Source organism: Zootoca vivipara, chromosome 14 (assembly GCF_965207765.1).
Source record: "Zootoca vivipara chromosome 14, rZooViv2.hap1.1, whole genome shotgun sequence".
Classification (NCBI taxonomy): Eukaryota; Metazoa; Chordata; class Lepidosauria; order Squamata; family Lacertidae; genus Zootoca; species Zootoca vivipara.
In genome coordinates, this window is record NC_142597.1 from 1,582,821 (window position 1) to 1,603,203 (window position 20,383).

The following is a 20,383-nucleotide window of genomic DNA, read 5'->3' on the forward strand; positions in this document are numbered from 1 at the left end:
GCTAATCAAGCTGCTGGCATGGCAAGCAATGCTGTTGTTAAGTAGCCTCCCCTCCCCCGTGGCACCAGCAGGGCCGGAGCGTCCATTTAGGCAAATTAGGCGACGGCCTAGGGCGCGAAAATGGAGGGGGCGCTGTCCAACCAGGTGCCCCCCACCCCCCGCCACCCCGGTGGGCACCTGGTTGGAGTCCGGGCTGACTTGGAGTCGTCCGGGAGAGCCGAGCTGAACAGAGCTCGGAAAGAGCCCTGCAGTTCCCATAGCTGCCACTGGGGGCGCAGGGAGTCCTCAGGCTGGAAAGGCTGGCTGCTGCCTTTTCCCTCCCTCCCTCCCTCCTGCGTGCAAAGATGGATGCCGCCTTGCTCGGGTTTGCCCTTCTTTGCTGGGGGGGGGGGAGTTGCAGGGGGGTCTCTATCTCTTTCTCCTCTCCTTTTTCCGGGGAGCCCCTTTTGTTAGCGCCAGCAGCAAACACCCCCCCAATGTCTTGCTGAGGCTCTGCGAAGCCCACAGGGGGGCGGGGGGAGGACCCCATTCCACCGCGATGGGTGCTCCACCTTCCTCCCCCCCCCCGCAACCACCGCTGGAGGGGCTTCTGCATCGGGAGGGTGGTCTCCTTTAAGGCTCTTCTCTCCGCCCCCCTCGCCACTCTCATTCGTCCTCTCTGAGCACCCTTACATAGCTGCTAAGTCTCCTGTTTTCCCTGGGAAACCCTCGTTTTAAAAGCCATTTCCCGCTGTCATCCCGAGTGGGTAAATATCCTGTAATTCCCCCATAATTGTTATTTTTTTTTTGCAAACAGAGCCAGGAAGTGTGCGCGCGAGTATCACTCTTTACTTTTTCCTATCTCTATGGACACGTCTGTTCCCGGTACAAAGACTTGCTTTGCGAGCAGAGCCAGGAGGAAGTGTGCACACGGGGATCACTCTTCACCTTTTCTCTATGGTGCTAGCTGCTTCCGCTCTGATTCCAAGGCTTTGAATTTTTTGTGGGCTCTCTTCCCTTCCCCCTTGGCGCCACGTTTGGGGATCCCTGCTTTTGGTGGGGGTAAGTTCTCTTTCGGAAGAGCAAGTCTGGGCTAGTGGAAAGAATCCTGAAAATATGGTGCCACTTTGCGAGGTTTGGGGGTGTGTGTGTGTGTTATCTCTCCTTAAAAAAGTTTTATTTTCTAAAAAAGTATCCTTCCAAAAATTGTCTAGTAGCATCTTAGAGACCAACTAAGTTTGTTATGGTATGAGCTTTGGTGTGCATGCACACTTATTCAGATATCTGATATCAAATATCTGAAGTGTGTGCATGCACACCAAAGCTCATACCCATAACAAACTTATTTGGTCTCAAAGGTGCTACTGGACAATTTTTGGAAGGATTCTTTTAAGGAATTTTTTTAGAAAAAAAAGTTTAAGGATTTGATTCTTTTAAAGGAATTTTTTGGGAAGAGTTTTTTTAATAATCTTTTTCAAGAATTTTTTTATTTCGGCTATGGCAGACCAACATGGCTATCTACCTGTATTTTTAAAAAATAATAATCCCTAAAGCCATGTTTCTAGAGCTAGATGGGCCATTGGCCTGATCCCACTCATCTTATGCTGGACTACAAAGCTCTTAACAACTTGGGATCAGTTTGCTTGAGAGATTGCCTTCCCCATGTATTCCCAACTCAACTGCTTTGATCTGAGAAAACTAGCACAGTTACTGGTTCCACATAAAACACCTGCACTTCTGAAAAATCAATATTTTAGTGTGGCAGCACAGGTAGACTTTGGAACTCCCTGCCTGTTGATTCCAGGCAGGTACCTTCACTACTTTTTCTTTTTTCCTTTTCTTAAATGTTTGTTTAGGCAAGCCCATCCAGACATGTAAAATGTGGACATGTATTTTAATCTGCTTTTTAGCATATGGTTCATTTGTAATTATTTTTAAATATTTTAAATAGTTGTGTGTAACTTCTTTTACTGATGAAATGAAAATGGTTATAAAAATCAAATTATGATAGTAATAGTAAATGTGCAGTGGAATACAGTTTTTCATAATAAAACAGTTTATTAGAGCAACAGAATAATAAAGGAAGAGAAAATTAGTAGCACGTATATTAATATGAATGTTTTGGACTGTTGGTAGATCTCTGTCCTCTATAAAACTGTTATATTCCCTATTAAAGCTATCTAAGGCTTTATACATATCATACTTTTAAAGCACACACACTCCAAGAATTCTGGGAGCTGTAGCTTACCCCAAAAGAGCTATAACTCCCAGCATTCTTAACTAACTACAGCTTCCTGGGTGCTGCTTTTTCTAGGTGTTTTAAATGTATGGTGTGCACTCAGCCTAAGCCTAGACTCCACTTTCTTGAGTCTTTTATCTTCCTTCAGCACACCTTTAACTCCTTTATCACTCTCTACCTTCACTACTCCTTCTCCTACTACTAATATATTTAAAGATTTTGTTGACAGTGATTGTCTTTATGTTTTTAGCAATGTGCTCCTAAAATTTTAAGGGATGGGGGGGTATTGAAATGGAATATTATGTGAATGTGGTTTTGTATTGTTTTTTCTTTCAATAAAAAAGCCTCTCTCTCTCACTTTCTGTATCTCACTTTCTGTCTCTCTGTCTCTGTCTCTCTCTCTCTCTCACACACACACACACCACCTCCCCCCAGCGGCTGATAGGACGGGTGGGGGAGAGATCTGCTGCAAGCTCCCTCCCTCCCTCCCTCCCTCCCTCCCTCCCTCTCTCTGTCTTTTATCCCCAGGAACATTTAATCCTAACCCCCTCTTCCTCTTGTGACACTCTTTAGTTCACTTCCGTCTGGCAAGTTGTGAAAATTATTACGATACATAGCCTCAAAAGCTTTTTAATATATCTTTTTAGCAGCACCTCCTCCTGTGCCCAGAAACATAAAAGAAGGAGCTGTGAGCTCAAATCCAATTTGCACCCCAAGTACAGTAGATTTGCCTGGGGCCAGGAATTCAATTTGCATCTTAGAATCATACAATCATAGAGTTGGAAGAGACCACAAGGGCCATCCAGTCCAACCCCCTGCCAAACAGGAAACACCATCAAAGCATTCTTGACATATGGCTGTCAAGCCTCTGCTTAAAGACCTCCAAAGAAGGAGACTCCACCACACTTCTTGGCAGCAAATTCCACTGTCGAACAGCTCTTACTGTCAGGAAGTTCTTCCTAATGTTTAGGTGGAATCTTCCTTCTTGTAGTTTGAATCCATTGCTCCGTGTCCGCTTCTCTGGAGCAGCAGAAAACAACCTTTCTCCCTCCTCTATATGACATCCTTTAATATATTTGAACATGGCTATCATATCACCCCTTAACCTTCTCTTCTCTGGGCTAAACATACCCAGCTCCCTAAGCCGTTCCTCATAAGGCATCGTTTCCAGGCCTTTGACCATTTTGGTTGCCCTCTTCTGGACACGTTCCAGCTCGTCAGTATCCTTCTTGCACTGTGGTGCCCAGAACTGGACACAGTACTCCAGGTGAGGTCTGACCAGAGCAGAATACAGTGGTACTATTGCTTCCCTTCATCTAGATGCTATGCTCCTATTGATGCAGCCCAGAATTGCATTGGCTTTTTTAGCTGCTGCATCACACTGTTGACTCATGTCAAGTTTGTGGTCTACCAAGACTCCTAGATCCTTTTCACATGGACTGCTCTCAAACCAGGTGTCTCCCATCCTGTATTTGTGCCTTTCTTTCTTTTTTGCCCAAGTGTAGTACTTTACATTTCTCCTTGTTAAAACTCATCTTGTTTGCTTTGGCCCAGTTGTCTAATCTGTTAAGGTCATTCTGAAGTGTGATTCTGTCCTCTGGGGTATTAGCCACCCCTCCCAATTTGGTGTCATCGGCAAACTTGCTCAGGATGCCCTCAAGCCCATCGTCCAAGTCATTGATAAATATGTTGAATAAGACTGGGCCCAAGACAGAACCCTGTGGCACCCCACTAGTCACTACTCTCCAGGATGAAGAGGAGCCATTGATGAGCATCTTGCAAATCCGTGACATTCTTTGGTTTCAAATAAACAAAAGGTGCCTTTTGCAAGCCACTCTCTTGAGCTGGTTTAGGTAGCCAAAGCTTGCCAAATTATAGCAAACTGTTACTGTCCTTTCTTACTGTAATTGCTCCTCTGGTTCCTTGTTTATGCTTTCTGGGCTGTAGCTCAGTATAGATCACCTGCCTTGCATTGCGCCCCATGTTGAGTTGCAGGCATGTCCAGGTACAGTCAGAAACTCTGGAAAGCTGCTGCCAGCCAGTGTAGACAATACTAAAAAAGATTGACCAATGGACTTAGTATAAGGCAACTCCCTTGTTCCTATAAACAAGCAGCTAAGCAGTTTATGTACCTGTGAGTACCATATTTGCAGTTTATCAGGTAGCATGGCAGAGGACATTGTGTCACCGCCACACCCCGCCCCGGGCCCCGGTAATTGACAGCATGTACACTGAACAAAACTGACAGGCTACTTTGCTGAAGGTTGGGTCTCTTGAGAGCATACGTATTGCCATGGCAGGGAATCACATGGGGGGGGGCGCGCGCCAGAAGGTGATCTCGCTTAGGGCGCAAAAAACCCTAGCACCGGCCCTGGCCACCAGCTAGAAAAAACACCCACATTCCTTGCCTTTTCCCTCTCCAGCCCACCCCAACCCTCCCCTCCCCACTCCTTCAGAATAATAAAATACAGCAAAGTATTTTTTTCAGACCAGAAGGAGGAAGCTGAGATTTGCGTTCCCTGGCTACTTCTGCTTTCTCTCTGTGTATGTTGCACAGCCTATCTGCCACATGTACTTGCAAAAGCGAGAGAAGTTCCCATTCACCGCCATCCCAGCAGCAGGCTTCTCTCAATTAAATCCCTCCCCCCCCCCCGACTCGCAATTTCATTGAAAGAAGACACCCTGCTCTGCAAGAAGTGGAGGGAGGCGGGGAGGGACATAGAGCTTGGCCATTTACTTTTCAAGTTTCTTTTCTGCAGTCCCTTCTTCCTCCTCCCTGCTTCCCCCCCTCCCCCGGCACCTCCCATATCACCGTCCTTGTCTGGAGACTGGAGATCCAACCATGCTTTCGTCTGCAGCTTTCTTTTGTATTTTTCCGAGGCTGCCATGCAGAGGCGAGGGGCAGGGCTATGGCACAGAGTGACACCCTCGGTTGGCTGGCTGGCGATGATGTGGGCGGGATTCCAGGGGGTGTGGCCAATGTCCACGCCCCCCAAGGGGAGGGGGCAGTCCTCTGCTCTTTTCCCTGCCAAAAAGACGGAGAAAAAAAAAGACGGAAAGAAGAACAAAAACGTGCGCCGCACCGCGAGCTTTTCTCTCTCCTTTTTTAGCTTCTAGGGGTGTACCCTCCCTGGGTACGCCTGTGTTCTGGGGGGGGACTGCCCCCCTGCCTACGTCCCTGATGTCCACCACAAAAAGCAAAGCGTTCTTGATTCACTTGTAAAATATTCCCATTTAGAGAAAACTGCACCACCAATGGGATGGGCTTCCTTTTTATCATCCCGTCATTTTGCCGAATAAAGCCAAATTAAATTCTTTACCTTCTGCCTTCTGATGAGGTTTTTCAGTCAGCTTTGAAGAATTTTGGAGAGGAAAACTGCTGTTGGCTGGAGCCGAGGCTTCTCTTCGCTGTTGTGGTGGAGCCTTTTTAACCACCGGCTCAGATCCTGGCTCCTCCCCGACCCCCTTTCAGAGCAGAGAGAGAGAGAGAGAGAAAGGAGACAGGGGAGCTCTTTTTTAGGTCACAGGACCCCAAGGAGCCCCAAGTGTTCCCTTGGGGGGGGTTGGGGGGTGCACTTTGCCTTAGCGCTTCCCCCAGCCTCTAGTGACGATTGAGCCTGTCAGGCTTGCTATTACACAGCACCCGAAAGTGAAAAATCCTACCATTTATTAATTTCTTGGGTTTATGGGAGGTCCCCCCCCCCAATCTCTAACAATACTTTGGAAGTGTATTATTTGTAACCCAGTTCATTTTTAACCTCCAGAATAATTCTACTGTTTCTCCATTTCTAATCCAGTATGCGTTGTTGGAAGGGTGGCTTCTGACCCCAAGAGTCAAGTCCATCTCCTGGAAATGTTAAGAAGTCCTCTAAAGCTTTGAAGCATTGGGGGCTGTCCTGTGCCCTTGCAAGCCTATGCTCTAGTAGCCAAAGCTGTGAGCACTACATAACACTTCATATGGCAGAATGAGGTAGGCAAGGGCCAAGTGGTGCCAGACCTACCAAGAACAACAGACTGCACGAATAAGCAGCAGTTTCTGTATCTAAACAACTTGTTCCTTTAAATGAATAATGTTTACAGCTGTTTTGTCAAGTCTACCTCCTAGCTGGGATTCTTCTCTCCTCCCCTTTCTTAATACCTCATCCTCAGCAAAACTCAAAATTTGCAAATGTGAGCATTCTGGGGCATCTGTTTTTCTGGTGGGGGCTGGGGCAGGGAAGCAGTCTAGCAAGTTGCCTCCTTAGCTGCCACTTGAGGGCTCTGTTTAGTTGAGAAAGTGAAGGCAAGGCCTTTTTACCAGATGGGAACTGAAGAGATTCAGATAGATTTGCACAACATGGGCTGTCCCATTTTAACCACATGTATGAAGTCACCAGCTCCCCAATTTCTTGGCTAGCTACTGGCATAAAGCCTCCCCTTAAAGCCCAGGTCCTCCTTGAGGTTGCCAACTTTTCCTCAGTCCATGCTCCTGCCTACACCTTTTAAAATGCATTTGTTTACTGAATTGTATTGTTTCACAATACGCACGCTTACACCCTCCACCAAGTGGCAAGATGCTTAAACAGTGCCAGTGCTTACCACTGGGGTCAGTTTCCTTTGAACGGTGGAGTGTTTATGATATATGATTGCATTTGTGCATATATACAAGCAGAGCATAAGATGGGAGGGCTCACAGCATTAACACTCCAACAAATCTGGCTTCTCTGCTAGGTTTCCACACACCCCACCCCAAAAAGCCATAGCTTTCGTTTCAGCACCAAAATCAAATCACACCTCTGTGGCTCCCTAGCTCCACAGGAGACTCGACAAAAGGCAGCCATCCCCTGGCCTATTGTTCTCCTTCCTCTGGGGTGAGAGGAGAAGGCCTGCCCCTTCCTTCTGGAAATATCTCTGACTAGGTGGCGCTGTGGTTAAACCACTAAGCCTAGGGCTTGCTGATCAGAAGGTCGGCGGTTCGAATCTCCGCAACGGGGTGAGCTCCCGTTGCTTGGTCCCAGCTCCTGCCAACCTAGCAGTTCGAAAGCACATCAAAGTGCAAGTAGATAAATAGGAACCGCTACAGCGGGAAGGTAAACGGCGTTTCCATGTGCTGCTCTGGTTTGCCAGAAGCGGCTTTGTCATGCTGGCCACATGACCTGGAAGCTATACGCCGGCTCCCTCGGCCAATAATGCGAGATGCGCGCGCAACCCCAGAGTCGGTCACGACTGGACCTAATGGTCAGGGGTCCCTTTACCTTTACCTAGGTGTCTCTATAGTAACACATCTGTACTGGACCAACCCTTTAGACATATAAATAGATGCCTCACAGACTTCATCAGGCCCATTAACAACAAAGAAACTACAAACTCCAGTCTTACAAACATAAAATTTCAGGTTTGGAGGGGACTCAAAGACATTCATATGAAACCCCCAATCCTCTAACAAGAGAAGAACAGACAGTTAAGGTATAAGAGGAAGAAGCTATAGCTCACAAGGAAAAAATGACTGGTGTGAACAAAACAGATGTAACTGTACAGGCAAGTTGCTTTCGTAGATGAAGTTGCGGATAAAGGCGCTGGAGCAGGCCATTCTGTTTGTAATGGTCATTTGGCAACTCTGGCCTCCTTACCATTACCTCCCCGCTACTTGGAGGCTGGACAGCTAAGCTAGCTGTGCTCTCCCTTGCAAATGGTGCTCTTAGCTCCAGTATTAGGGTTGCCATATTTCAAAAGTCCAGATACAAAAGTTGTTTTGTATAGCAACACATTTTGCAACATGGACATTTCCTGGCCTTCTAACATGGATCCTGCAGTGAAGACACAAGAGAGATTTCTGCAAAGTGATAAGTATTTTTCCAAATTATGCACAGTTGAAACTCCTTTAGTAGGGGTGCCACTTTTCTTTACTCTTGTGCCTGGAACAACAGAATTTAAAGCAAAGCTGAGGTAGAGCAGAAAAGACTCTCTCATAGGGAAGTAAATTGCAAGCTTTCCAGGTTCTATAAATAGTTCTGCAACATGTGTGTGATCTGTTCATGTCTGACTGTCAGAAAAAATGTTTCAGATCTAGACCTCAGGCAGTCACAAGGTTTACAAAAGATGCCCCAGTTTCAGAAGGGAAAAAGTAAAGAACTTACAGTTACGGGGGTGGGAAGGAGAAGCAGAAGCAGATGAAAATGTCATTTCTTTCATATGCTGACAAAACAAGTCCTTCAAAGCCAAACTAAGAATTGCAAATAAATAAAGAAATGTGAATATTGCAAGGTCTAGGAATTCAGCAGAATTAAGTGGAACGGTAGTTCCCAAACTGTTATTTCATGCAGAAAGTGGAGTGTTACATGTTTGGAAAAACTCCTAATTTATTTTGTTCCATTTTTATCCCACCCTTTCCTCCAACCAGCTCAAGGTTGTGTATATTGTTTACACATGCATCTTTCATCCTTACAACAGTCCTGCAAGACAGCTTAGGCAGAGGAAGAGAGCCTCCCCAAAGATCATCCCGTGAGCTTCACAGTTGTGGAAATCTGAAACTCTACCCAGCACATCGCTTCTGGCTCTCTAGGGACAAAGAGAATATGTCAGTAAGAGGAGCTCAGCCTAGTTGAGAGGCAAGATGCTCTCTATGTGCCAGGAGCGGGTTTGGGGGAGCCTGGAGAGCAGTCAGACATGAGATCTGCTGAATAACTCTGCCTGCAGCCCAAAGTTCTTCAGGTGCAGACCAGATTATTAGGGTCTAATCTTGTGTGCCACACTATTATTATTGATTGAATTTATACACCGCTCTATACCCAGAGGTCTCAGGGCAGTTCACAAAAAAGATAAACATAAAAACCATAATATATATTATCTATATAAATAAAAATGTAAAATGTCCATGTTTGTGTGCGACCAGTAATCTCCGAAACCGCTTGACCGATTGCATTGAAATTTTGAAACAACGTTCCATTCCAATATGGGAGAGTTTGTAAAAAACTTAGATTATATAGATGTCAAACCTGTCACAGGTAAAAACATGATTTTGTGTAAAAATAGCTCCCTCTGTTGGACGTCAAAGGAACAGATGCCATATCCTTTTGTGTAACAATAGCGCCATCTGTTGGACGTCAAAGGAAAAGATCCTATAGAACATTCTTACCTCCCAGGATGCCTCGGGCAATCTAGGGGGGAGGGGAGGGAATTGGAATATAAACAATGTTTCCACACTCGCCCACGTACACAAGCACGCACACACACCCCACAGAACTCCCACATCGGGACCCCTCCATGTCTGACTGAGCCTCCAGCAGCACTGGCACCCCCAACCGCCCCCCTCCTCCTCCCTCGCCATCGAGGCCTTCTGCCCCGGCCTCTCCCCTGCGGTACTCCCGGCCTCCTCGAACACCTCCAGATCCATAGCCGCCGGACGGAGAGGGAGGGTGGCAGGCTGGGCCTCGGCTCTCCTCACCTCCCACCACCCGCAGCCACAGCTGCTGTTCCGATGCCAACATGCAGACCATCCTGGGAGCGGGTGACCAGCGGTGCCTTCTGGGGGACTGAGGATGGGATCCTCTCCCTCTGTCGCCATCACCTCGGCCCTCCCCGCCACCCGCAACATGTCTGCCTTCCCTAACGACCTCCACCTGCCCGCCTGCCCCCTCGCCTGCCGGAATATGGCGGGGGAAACGGGAGACCCTCCCCAACATGACCTGCACCTGGCCGGCCTGCCCCCTCGCCCACTGGGATCCACTGAGGGAACCACGCAGAACCTCCCCAAACTGTGGATACAGAATGTGAGGGGGAAACAGAGAGGGGGATGGGGGGGAGGGTGAGATCTTCCTCCTGTCCTGTGAAACAGGGGCCCTGACGGAGCCATAGCAATGCGTGGTCGGGTACAGCTAGTATATAACAACAACCCAATAACACCCCCACCCCCCAAAAGAGCCACATTTTAAAAGGGCATAGGATGTCAATCAGATCAGCCAAAGGCCTGGTTAAGGAAGAACGTTTTTGCTTGGTGCCTAAAGGTGTATAATGAAGGCGCCAGGTGAACTTCCCTGGAGAGAGCATTCCACAGATGGGGAACCACTGCAGAGAAGGCCCGTTCTCATGTTGCCACCCTCCGGACCTCTCAGAGGAAGCACACAAAGAAGGGTCACAGAAGATGATATCAGGGTCCGTGTAGGTTTATATGGAAAGAGCCGGTCCTTGAGGTATTGTGGTCCTGAGCCATTTAAGGCTTTATAGGTCAAAACCAGCAAAACTAATTGGTAGTCAGTGCAATTGGACCAGGATTGGTGCAATATACTCAAAGTGTCTTGCTCTGGTGAGCAACCTGGTCGCAGAATTCTGCACTAGCTGAAGTTTCCAAACCATATTCAAAGGCAGCCCTACGTAGAATGCATTGCAGTAATCTAACTAAGGTTACCAAACAACAGTAGTTAGGCTATCTCTGTCCAAATAGGGGCGTAGCTGGGCCTCCAGCTGAAGCTGATGGAAGGCACTCCGGGCCACTGAGGCCACTTGAGCCTCGAGCAACAGCAAAGGATCCAGGAGGACCCCCAAGCTATGAACCTCCTCCTTCAGACAAGAGCAGGTGATCTCCCACCCATCTGGTCTAGGGAACCACCCACTAACAGTGCCCCCATCCTATCTGGATTGAGCTTCAGAATTGGAAGAGACCACAAGGGCCATCCAGTCCAACCCCCTGCCAAGCAAGACACTGGTCCAGCACTTCCACTGCCTCACCTGCAGATGTAATGGAGAAGTAGAGCTGAGTGTCACCAGCATACTGCTGACAACGTACTCCAAACAACTGGATAACCCCACCCAGCAGTTTCATGTAGATGTTAAACAACGTGGGGGACAGGATTGAAGAAGAGTCCTAATTTTTGTCTGTGTAAAAATAAACTGTAAATCACTCAGAAGTGTGGTGGAAATGGGTGATTGACTGACTGATAGCTGTTGACAACTCCTCACCCACAATAATACAACCACCAGACTTAACATGGACCCTGGTACCAGAGCCTGCAATAAACCCAGATGCCAACTTTGCTGCCACATACACCCGGACAACACCATTACTGGCCCCAACAACATCCAACATACCATCTCAGGACTATTTAACTGCTCATCTTCTAACATTGTGTATGCCATCAAATGCCAACAGTGCCCTTCAGCTCTCTATATTGGACAAACAGGCCAAACCCTACGCCAAAGGATAAATGGACATAAATCTGACATCAGGAATCACAAGACAGAGAAACCAGTAGGAGAACACTTCAATCTCCCAGGACATTCTATACAAGATCTCAAAGTAGCTGTCTTACTACAAAAGAATTTCAGAAATAGACTGGAAAGAGAAGTTGCTGAATTGCAACTTATCACCAAGCTTAAAACCATGGAGAGACCTGGTTTGAACGGAGACGTTGGATTCTTATCTCATTATACATGATAAAGCAATCTTCAGCCATCTCACCCCTTGCTTTTTCATGCAAGACCATTTGCAGTCGTTTACAGTCATCAACAGCTATCAGTCAGTCAATAAATCACCCATTTCCAACACCCTTCTGAGTGATACCCCTCCCCACCCTTTCTCTCTATATAAGCGTCTGGGGACTTCTATTTCAGTGTATCTGAAGAAGTGTGCATGCACACGAAAGCTCATACCAAAATAAAAAACTTAGTTGGTCTTTAAGGTGCTGCTGGAAGGATTTTTTTATTTTGTTTCAAATGAACAGAAGAAACTGCTTTCACCAGATGTGCTGACATTGCACCCATTTATTACCACTTGGGCTGCCATGCGGATTTTCTGTCTCAGGTAGCAGAATATCTTGGGCCATCTCTAAGTAGCTGTGGCCATCCACTCCTTTGAGCATGCAGCTGAAGCAGCAAACAGAGTGGCAATGGAGATCACTGTCTCTCAGGTCTCAGCTACAGTGGATCTGAACATGAAGGGAACCTTGAGGTCTGTCACTTCATCAGGTTCTAATTGAGTTAAAAAAACATTTACACCTTCTTTTTCAGGCAAGATCAGCTCCTATAGCATATTATAATTAAATTCTGCCAGAACATTCAAAAAAGAGGGGGGAATAAAGATACATTTAAAAAGTACAAAATCCAAATATCGAGATTACTCTGAATCTCCTGACTTCCTTCTATCCCTTACATGTGTCCTTTTGATTCTGTTTTCAACTGCATATCAACACTTCTCCAATTTTTCATCTTCCTATACATTCTGTTACATTACAAGTCTATTTAAAATCCTGCTAATGTTTTGACCTGTTTACAATAATATTGTATATCTATCTATCTATATATATGTAAAAATATTGAAATTGTTGGCCGCACTTTTCTCCGTAACCGCTTGACCGATGGTCCTGAAATTTTGACACAACGATCCAGGGCACTCCCTGAGCGTTGTTATTTTGACACAATGATCCAGGCCACTCCCCGAGCATTGTTGGGGACAAAAATCCCTGACATCTCGCACCTGCGCAGGTAGAAACCTGGTTTTCCACCAAGTAAAACAGCGCCCTCAAGTGGAATTCCTCCCACAGTACACCCCTCCCTTCCTGTGAAATCTAAGCCACACCCACAAACCAAATGACATCATCAACCAAGCAACTGAAACCACCAAGGCGGCCATTATCAGACCCCTAGGCTTTTGTTTTATGTACTCTGTTTCTCCGAAAATAAGACGTAGCCATAAAATAAGACGTAGCAGGATTTTTAAGCATTCAACAAATATAAGCCATACCCTGAAAATAAGACATAGTGATAGGCGCAGCAGGATTGCCGGCCGTGGCAGGAGGAGGAGGAGGAAAAGAATAAGACACCCCCTGAAAATAAGCCACGGTGTGGTTTTTTTGAGGAAAAAGAAATATAAGACGGTGTCTTATTTTCGGAGAAACACGGGTAGGCCCCTGCTGCCAGGCCCCCACTAGGCCCGGGGGGGGGATAACCCACAGCAACGCACTTGGGGGCATGGCAAGCGGTTTTTACTTTACAATTTAGCACCACTACCCCCCCAAAATCCCCCACCAAAAAACCACAAGACAAAAATAAATACCATCCTTCAAAACGTCATGAGATACGCCGGTCACGGAGGAGGGGGGGGGGACAAACAGAATAGATCATGGATCGGGACATGTGGGGGCAGTCACAGGGATTAGCCACAACAACACGCCACACCCACAAACCCCACCTCCGCCACCAGATCCTGTAAAACAGGGGGACTCTGAGGCTCAGGGGGATCTGAAGGGGGCCTATTACCAGACAACCCACAGAGTCAGGCCAGGGCCAAGGAATGGAGATACAGGGCAGAGGCCTCAGGTCACATTTAAATACTAGCCCAAGCCAAGGCCTCGCCTCTACTTTACAGCTTAAAGACTAGGCCTTGGCTCCATTTTACAGACCAGTCTACAGTCTACAGCCCTTTAAATACTATCCTAAATGGAGCCCTGGATGGTAGGGGGGGGAGGAGCCCAAATAGGTCACAATCCCCTACCTTCCCCTTGCCACTTCCTGGGTTTTTTATGGAATTGAACAACTCGGGTGCTTCAGAACGCGCCTTCTGTTGCCAGGCCCTTGCAGGGCCAGGCAGAGGTCCTGTTTTTGCTACTTTTGTTACTTTTTCATTTTACTGATTGTGAATATGCTGACTGAGGCCCCCTTTAGATTCGGAGGCCCGCACCAAGTGGCCCATATGACCCCCCTCCTTCTGTCTGGGCCTGTCTGTTGCTACGGGGCTATGGGGTTTCACTATTTGACCCCCCCCCGGTTGGGATTCTTTAAGTAGTTCTCTGGGTCCCAGGGCGCATCATCACCCCCCGATAGAAATGTTCACGATGCGTGCGCAGGGGCCAATGTATGGAGATACAGGGGGGAGGGGACAACAGAGGGCTCAGACAAAAGTAAATACTGGGAAATGGAACCCAGAAACTGACAACTCCTTCTCCAAGGGTGGGGGACAATGTAGGAAGATACCGGGGGTAGGGTCCAACACTCCCCAGGGACAACAGAGGGTTCAGACAAAAGTGCATGCTGGGAAATAGAATCCAGAACCTAACAGTTCCTTTTTGAAGGGTGGGGGCCAAGGTATGGAGATACAGGGGGAGGGGCCAACACTCCCCAGGGACAACAGAGGGAAGGGTATCCTACCGAAACACAGGGATGAGCTGGGGTGGAGGGAGGAGGGGCAGGATACGTCATGGATCAGGACAGAGGGGGGGGGGAATCACAGGAAAGAACCACAGCAACGCGTGGCCGGGTCAGCTAGTACATTATAAACATTTCCCATTCTTTTTAAAATTTCTTGTCTTGGTTCCTGAGCTTCCCTGATAATTTTGCCATTTTGGCATAGTCCACCAACTTGGTTTGCCATTCTTCTCTGGTTGGGGTTGTCCCTTCTTTCCATCTCTGGGCTAGCAGGATCCAAGCGGCCATTGTAGCATACATGAACAGTTTCCTCTGATCTTTTGGGATCTCGGTACCTATAATTCCTAGTTAAAAAACTTCTGGTTTTTTAGGAAAAGTTATTTTAAACATTTTTTTTCATTTCATTATATATCATTTCCCAGAAATTTTTTAGTTACATTACAATTCCACCACATATGATAAAATGTACCTTCTTTTTCTTTACATTTCCAGCATATATTGGTACTTGTTCTATACAAACTCTTCAGTTTTGGGGATGGTGTTGGAAGGAGAATGGGTCCCATATGTTGTGATAGGGCAAAAAATAAAAAATGTGGATCACTCTGCAGATTCTAAAACCACAATAAAAATGCTAAGCATTTGAGAGTAAACATGGTGCAGTGGCTGGAACAAGGCCACTGGAGAACCAGGTTAAAATCCCTGTCCATTCAGACATAAAGTGGCCATGAGGTGGTAATTTTCTCTCAGCTTGGCCTACCTTGCAGGCTTGTTGTACATATTTAAAAGGGAAGGGGGAAACAATGTACAGCACCTCCAGCTCTTTGGTGGAAAGGCAGGCCATGCATGTAATTAATGAAGATTTCCTTTACAGGCAAAATTAATGGCAAGAGCAAGCCGCCGTCTTGATACCCAATCCATGCTCACGAGTTGCTAGCGACTTCCCCAACGGCGTGGCAACAAGGAAGGTAACTCCCGCTCAGCTCCGTGGGGCTTTTCCCCCAGCAGGATCAGGTTCTTAGTTTAGCTCGATCATCTGCGCGTTTCTTCAGAAGTCGGCCCTGCTAATGGCAAGGGGGTTTGCTCTACCGAACACGCACGCCTTTCTTCCTCCCGGGCTATGCTTAAAGGCAGAGGAACTCTGGATTTCATTCTCTTTGGTTTGCAAGTTTGCAACTTGAACAGGGTCCGTTTGTCGTCGTCGCTCGTCCGCCTGGGTTTCTTTGCGCTCGCTCGCGCCCCGCCGAGGATGCCCAGGTGCGCCCCCCCCCCGACGGCTCCCGCCTCGACGGGGCGCTCGCTCTCGCCGCCGCACCCCGGCGGATGGGCGGGCGGGCGGGCGGCGGCAAGCCTCTGCGGGCGCTCTCTGCGCACCCGGCACTCACATCCGGGGCTGGCTTTGGCTCCGGGAACCATAAGCAACCCGGAAAAAAGAGGCGCTGCCGAGGCGCGACAGGAGCTGCTCGCGGCCGGGCCGCCTCCGAGTGTCGCGGGTCATGTCCGTGGTCCGCCTGCCGAGCTCCGCGCGCCGGCCAGAGACGCAGCTGGGTGAGTGCAGGATGCGGCCGTCGGAGGCCCCGAGAGACACGCACAGAGAGAGGTGCCGGGGCTGAGGGTCCCCGGGGGGGGGGGCGGCATTAGGGGAGCGGGTGCCCTTCGCTGGGGAGGATTGGGCGCTTGGGGGAAAGCTGGGGCGGCATAATGCACGCACAAGCAGCCACACGCTCGCTCGGACTCAGCCCCGGAACCGTGGGAACTCCCGTTTCTAATCCCCGCTCCCCATGTGCATTTCTTAGTGGGCTAAGAAAATGTAAGAAACTTGCAGTCGGAGTTTCTGCACCCTCAGAAGTAAACACACACACACACACACACACACACACACACACACACACACACACACCCCGCGAGTTAAATGCGACTTTCCTCCCAAGTAAGTTTGCAGACAGAACATTTCTTTCCATGCAGCATCTCTGGAAATCCCAGGAAGAGCGACTGCTGTGCTTTGGCATGGGGTGAGGCCGGTGGGTGTGTCCCTTTAGGCTGCCCTATGCGCCAGGCCAAGGCATGATTTTAAAACAGCAACTGAGTCCTGTCTCCTCTCCAGACCTTTAACTGGTGTTCAAAGAGGATTAGACAAATTTGTGGAGGATCTCAGTGGCTGTTAACCCTGGTGAAATATGCTCTCCCCCTGTGGGAGGCAGAAATGCTTCAGAATACCAGTTGCTGGGCATCCCAGGGTGAGAGGGCGAGGGCTGTTGGACTTGGGTCTGCTTGCGTTCTTCCCAGGGGCATCTGGTTGGCCACAGTGAGAACAAGATGCTGGACCTGATGGGCCACTGGCCTGATCCACCAGGCTCTTCTAATGTTCTTACCTTACTTCTTGGAAGAGTTCTGACCCCCGTCTGAGGTCGAGAAGCAAGGGTGATGCTCCCAGGAGATCTTGCCTTAAGAAGCCCAAGGTCACACACTGCCTGCCCACACATTGTCCTGTTTGACTTCATGGGGCAGCTCAAGATAGGTGCTGGGAGGAGTGGGAGGTCCCATGTCCGAATTTTAACTTGACTGCAAGCCAAACTAGGTTGCTTCATTTGCAATAGGCACATGATAATACTGGCCTACTTTCAGGGGTTGTTGCAAAGATGATTCACACAAAGTGTGTGTGTGTGTGTGTGTGTGTGTGTGTATTCCATCCTGAAGAACATAGGATGTTACCTTGTATTGAGTCAGACCAATAGGGGGGAAAAGCCTGTTTCAGCTCAAGGTGGGTCCTAGGTCTTAAAACCCCAAGCCCTTTGAATGGACTATGAGGGGTTTCCTACAGGAGTCTTTCTCAGCCTGAGGATGCTTCAAGATGGATGTTTATTGTGGGGGTTGGTGCTCCTCATCTGTCCAAGTTTTTTTTTTTTGCAGTGCCACATGATTTTGCATTAAAATGCTAGCCTGCCCACCCCAATCCAGATTTACACTTTGTGCTGGAAATGCAATACTGTAAGTAAAAACAAAGCAAAACCTGTCAAAAATGGCCTGTTTGTGGTATCTTAAAAACCCATTTGCACCAGTAAGCCTACATCGGGAGGCCCCCACAGAAAGCACCATAGAAGTGTTTTGCTATTGCATCTATGGTCCATGGAGAGTTTTATATAAAGAACAAGAGAAAGTAGACTTCAAATGAGGACCTCCCCACCTCTTCATTAGTGCTACTAATATTAAAAATCAATTGCAATGTCTATTTTTCTACTCAATAAAATACATTCTCTGTTCCCATTGGTATCTCTCTGGCTTTGTTACTTCTGTTCATCTGAAATAAAAGTTGCTGCCCTGGACGCTGATAGCGCCAAATTAGGAAGTCTGTGCCTTGAAACCTCCCAGAAACAGTTTCTCTATTGCATATGTATTCCACTCATCCTCTAGGACACTTGGGGCACCTACACACTGTCCCATCAACCAGATAAGGGAGAGAGAAAGAGGAAGGTGGCTGGTCCAAGGTCATCCATTGAGCTGCATAGAGATTTGAACTCTGCCCTCTTAAGAAAGGAAAAAGAGTCCTGCTGGATCAGGCCAGGAGCTCATTTGGCTCACCATCTGCTCTCTCAGTGGCCAACCAGATGCCGACGGGAAGCCTGCAAGCAGAGCCTCTTGAGTTTGCTGCCAGGTGTATTGAGATGCATTCTTGTGGCTTTTTATTCTCCCACCACAAAGTATTTGTGAACTTGGATAATGTGAAAGGACCACCATGTAGGCCAAACATCAGCCCTGCCAAACCTGGTGCCCTCCAGATTCCCCTCAGCTCAGCCAGCACAGGCGTACGGATTGGAGCTGTTGTGGAGAAATGATAGAGAGCCCAGCTTGGGTAAGGCAACCCTTGGCTTTTCCCTAGGGTGCGATCAGGTGGGGCTTAACCAGAGAAAATAAGGCTTGCTTCTTCTTTTTATGTATTGGGCTAGAGTGAAATGTGATTAGGACATTCACTAGAGCATGTTGCAAACAGGTCTCTCTGTGGGTAATTGCAGAATCCTCTGTGCACTAGGTGTTTGAGTGAAAGGTATTAGCTGTGGGACAGAGGTTACCCGTTCTGGTGATGGGGTTCTGCATCTTTGTGCTTATAGTCAATAAAATTGTGCAAACTGTATCCCCCACCTACCCATTATTTCCCAGGGTCAAGTATTCTTAATTGTATTTAAGTTAGAAACCTATATGCATTATGCCTTGGAGAACATATGCTTTTCTGTTAGGTAAAGGGACCCCTGATCGTTAGGTCCAGTCACAGACGACTCTGGGGTTGTGGTGCTCATCTCGCTCTATAGGCCGAGGGAGCTGGCGTTTGTCCACAGACAGCTTCCGGGTCATATGGCCAGCATGACTGAGCCACTTGTGGCAAACCAGAGCAGCGCACGGAAATGCCGTTTACCTTCCCGTCGGAGCGGTACCTGTTTATCTACTTGCACTTTGACGTGCTTTCGAACTGCTAGGTTGGCAGGAGCTGGGACCAAGCAACGGGAGCTCACCCCGTTGTGGGGATTCAAACCACTGACCTTCTGATCGGCAAGCCCTAGGGCAGACATCCCCAAACTGCGGCCCTCCAGATGTTTTGGCCTACAACTCCCATGATCCCTAGCTAACAGGACCAGTGGTCAGGGATGATGGGAATTGTAGTCCAAAACATCTGGAGGGTCGAAGTTTGGGGATGTCTGCCCTAGGCTCTGTGGTTTAACCCACAGCGCCACCCGCGTCCCAGCTTTTCTGTTAGTTTGCTTCAATTATTCAAAGCACCTCCCCTATATCGTCCAGCTAGTTTTGGTGTTATCCTTGTATTGCAGATGGGGAGGGAAGCTGCTAGTTTGCCTAAAGCAATCCCATGAGAAGATATTTTAACTGGAACCGTTATGCTGTTGCAAACAAACAAAAATAGAGTGGATGCTTTTTTCTTTGGCTACTTATTGAGCACTGTTAATGTTACCACATTCCTTCATGGAAAGGCTCGTCTGCCCCTACATTAGAGGCAGAAAACTCCATAGCTGAAGCTCGTCTCTTTTTCATCTCCATGCCAGACAAAAGCTTCCCTTGTTAAAATTCTGCCAACCTTACAAATGTTTCGGGTAGACCTATACAAGTAGCCTGCCTTTAGAAGAGCCTTGGCAACCATAAATACTGCAGAAGCTCTTATAAAGGAACATCAAAAAACCTCAGCAGGGACCATCACCTCTTTGACTGTTCCTCAGATTTGGAAACATGTCTTGGCATGAGTTAAGGTTGAGGAGTGGCAGTGATGAGGGCTGCAAAGGTGCCCTGCATTTAAAGCATATTTTCCTCTCCTGTCCAAAAAACAATCCTGGGAATTATAGTTTACCCTTCACAGAGCTGCAGTTCCCAGCATCCTTAACAAACTAACAGTTCCCAGGATTCTTTGGAGGTGAAAATGTGCTTTAAATGTGGTCTAATGTACAACAACAACAACAACAACAACAACAACAACAATTTATTTGTACCCCGCCCATCTGTCTGGGTTTCCCCAGCCACTCTGGGCAGCTTCCAACAAAGATTTAAAATACATTAAAATATCACACATTAAAAACTGCCCTGAACAGCCTTCAGATGTCTTTTTTTAAAAATAATAATAATTTTTATTGGATTTTACATAAAGAAAAATACAAAAATACAACATAACTTCCTCAAATTTTGTTTCTTCAATATTCTTCACTTATATAAAAAGGAATAAAAAGAAAATGCCCATATTAATAATAAAAAATATAAAAAAATTATCATGCTTTTCAACTTTATTTCTAAATATTTCGGACTTCCTCATTCCCCCTTCTTGAGTTCTCAATAATTCACTAGTTATTGCAGTTTCCAATTCTAACCACACTTTCTTTCTTCCAAAATATAAGTTCTTTTTAACCATTAACCCTTCATACTTCACATTGCCTTATTACCCAATGTTCTCTACCCTTTTACCCAGAAATATTCAGACTTAATTGTCAAGCTCTTTTACCCCCTTTTTATTCCCATTCACGAAACTAAATCTACCCCCTTTCCTTGGAATCGGTATCCAGAAAT

General features: G+C 47.3%; 1 protein-coding gene and 1 long non-coding RNA gene across 6 annotated transcripts in view; both read left to right on the plus strand.

Moving 5' to 3' along the window:
- The first annotated feature begins 298 nt into the window (after positions 1-298).
- LOC148683458 (uncharacterized) lies at positions 299-9,070 on the plus strand. Its single transcript, XR_015946970.1, has 3 exons — positions 299-1,041; positions 6,016-6,188; positions 8,598-9,070. It is a non-coding gene; the product is annotated as an uncharacterized LOC148683458 (long non-coding RNA).
- Positions 9,071-13,822: 4,752 nt separating this feature from the next.
- The window catches only part of PLEKHA2 (pleckstrin homology domain containing A2), a 106,096-nt gene continuing 99,535 nt past the window's right edge, over positions 13,823-20,383 (plus strand). For 2 of the 5 annotated variants that reach the window (XM_088657627.1, XM_088657631.1), the window contains exon 1: positions 13,823-15,877. In XM_088657627.1, the coding sequence (XP_088513753.1) occupies positions 15,653-15,877 (225 nt within the window). In that variant the 5' untranslated portion in view covers positions 13,823-15,652. Of the gene's footprint in view, positions 15,930-20,383 lie in introns of all 5 variants that reach the window. The other 3 variants (XM_035138974.3, XM_088657628.1, XM_088657630.1) reach the window with 3 other exon arrangements.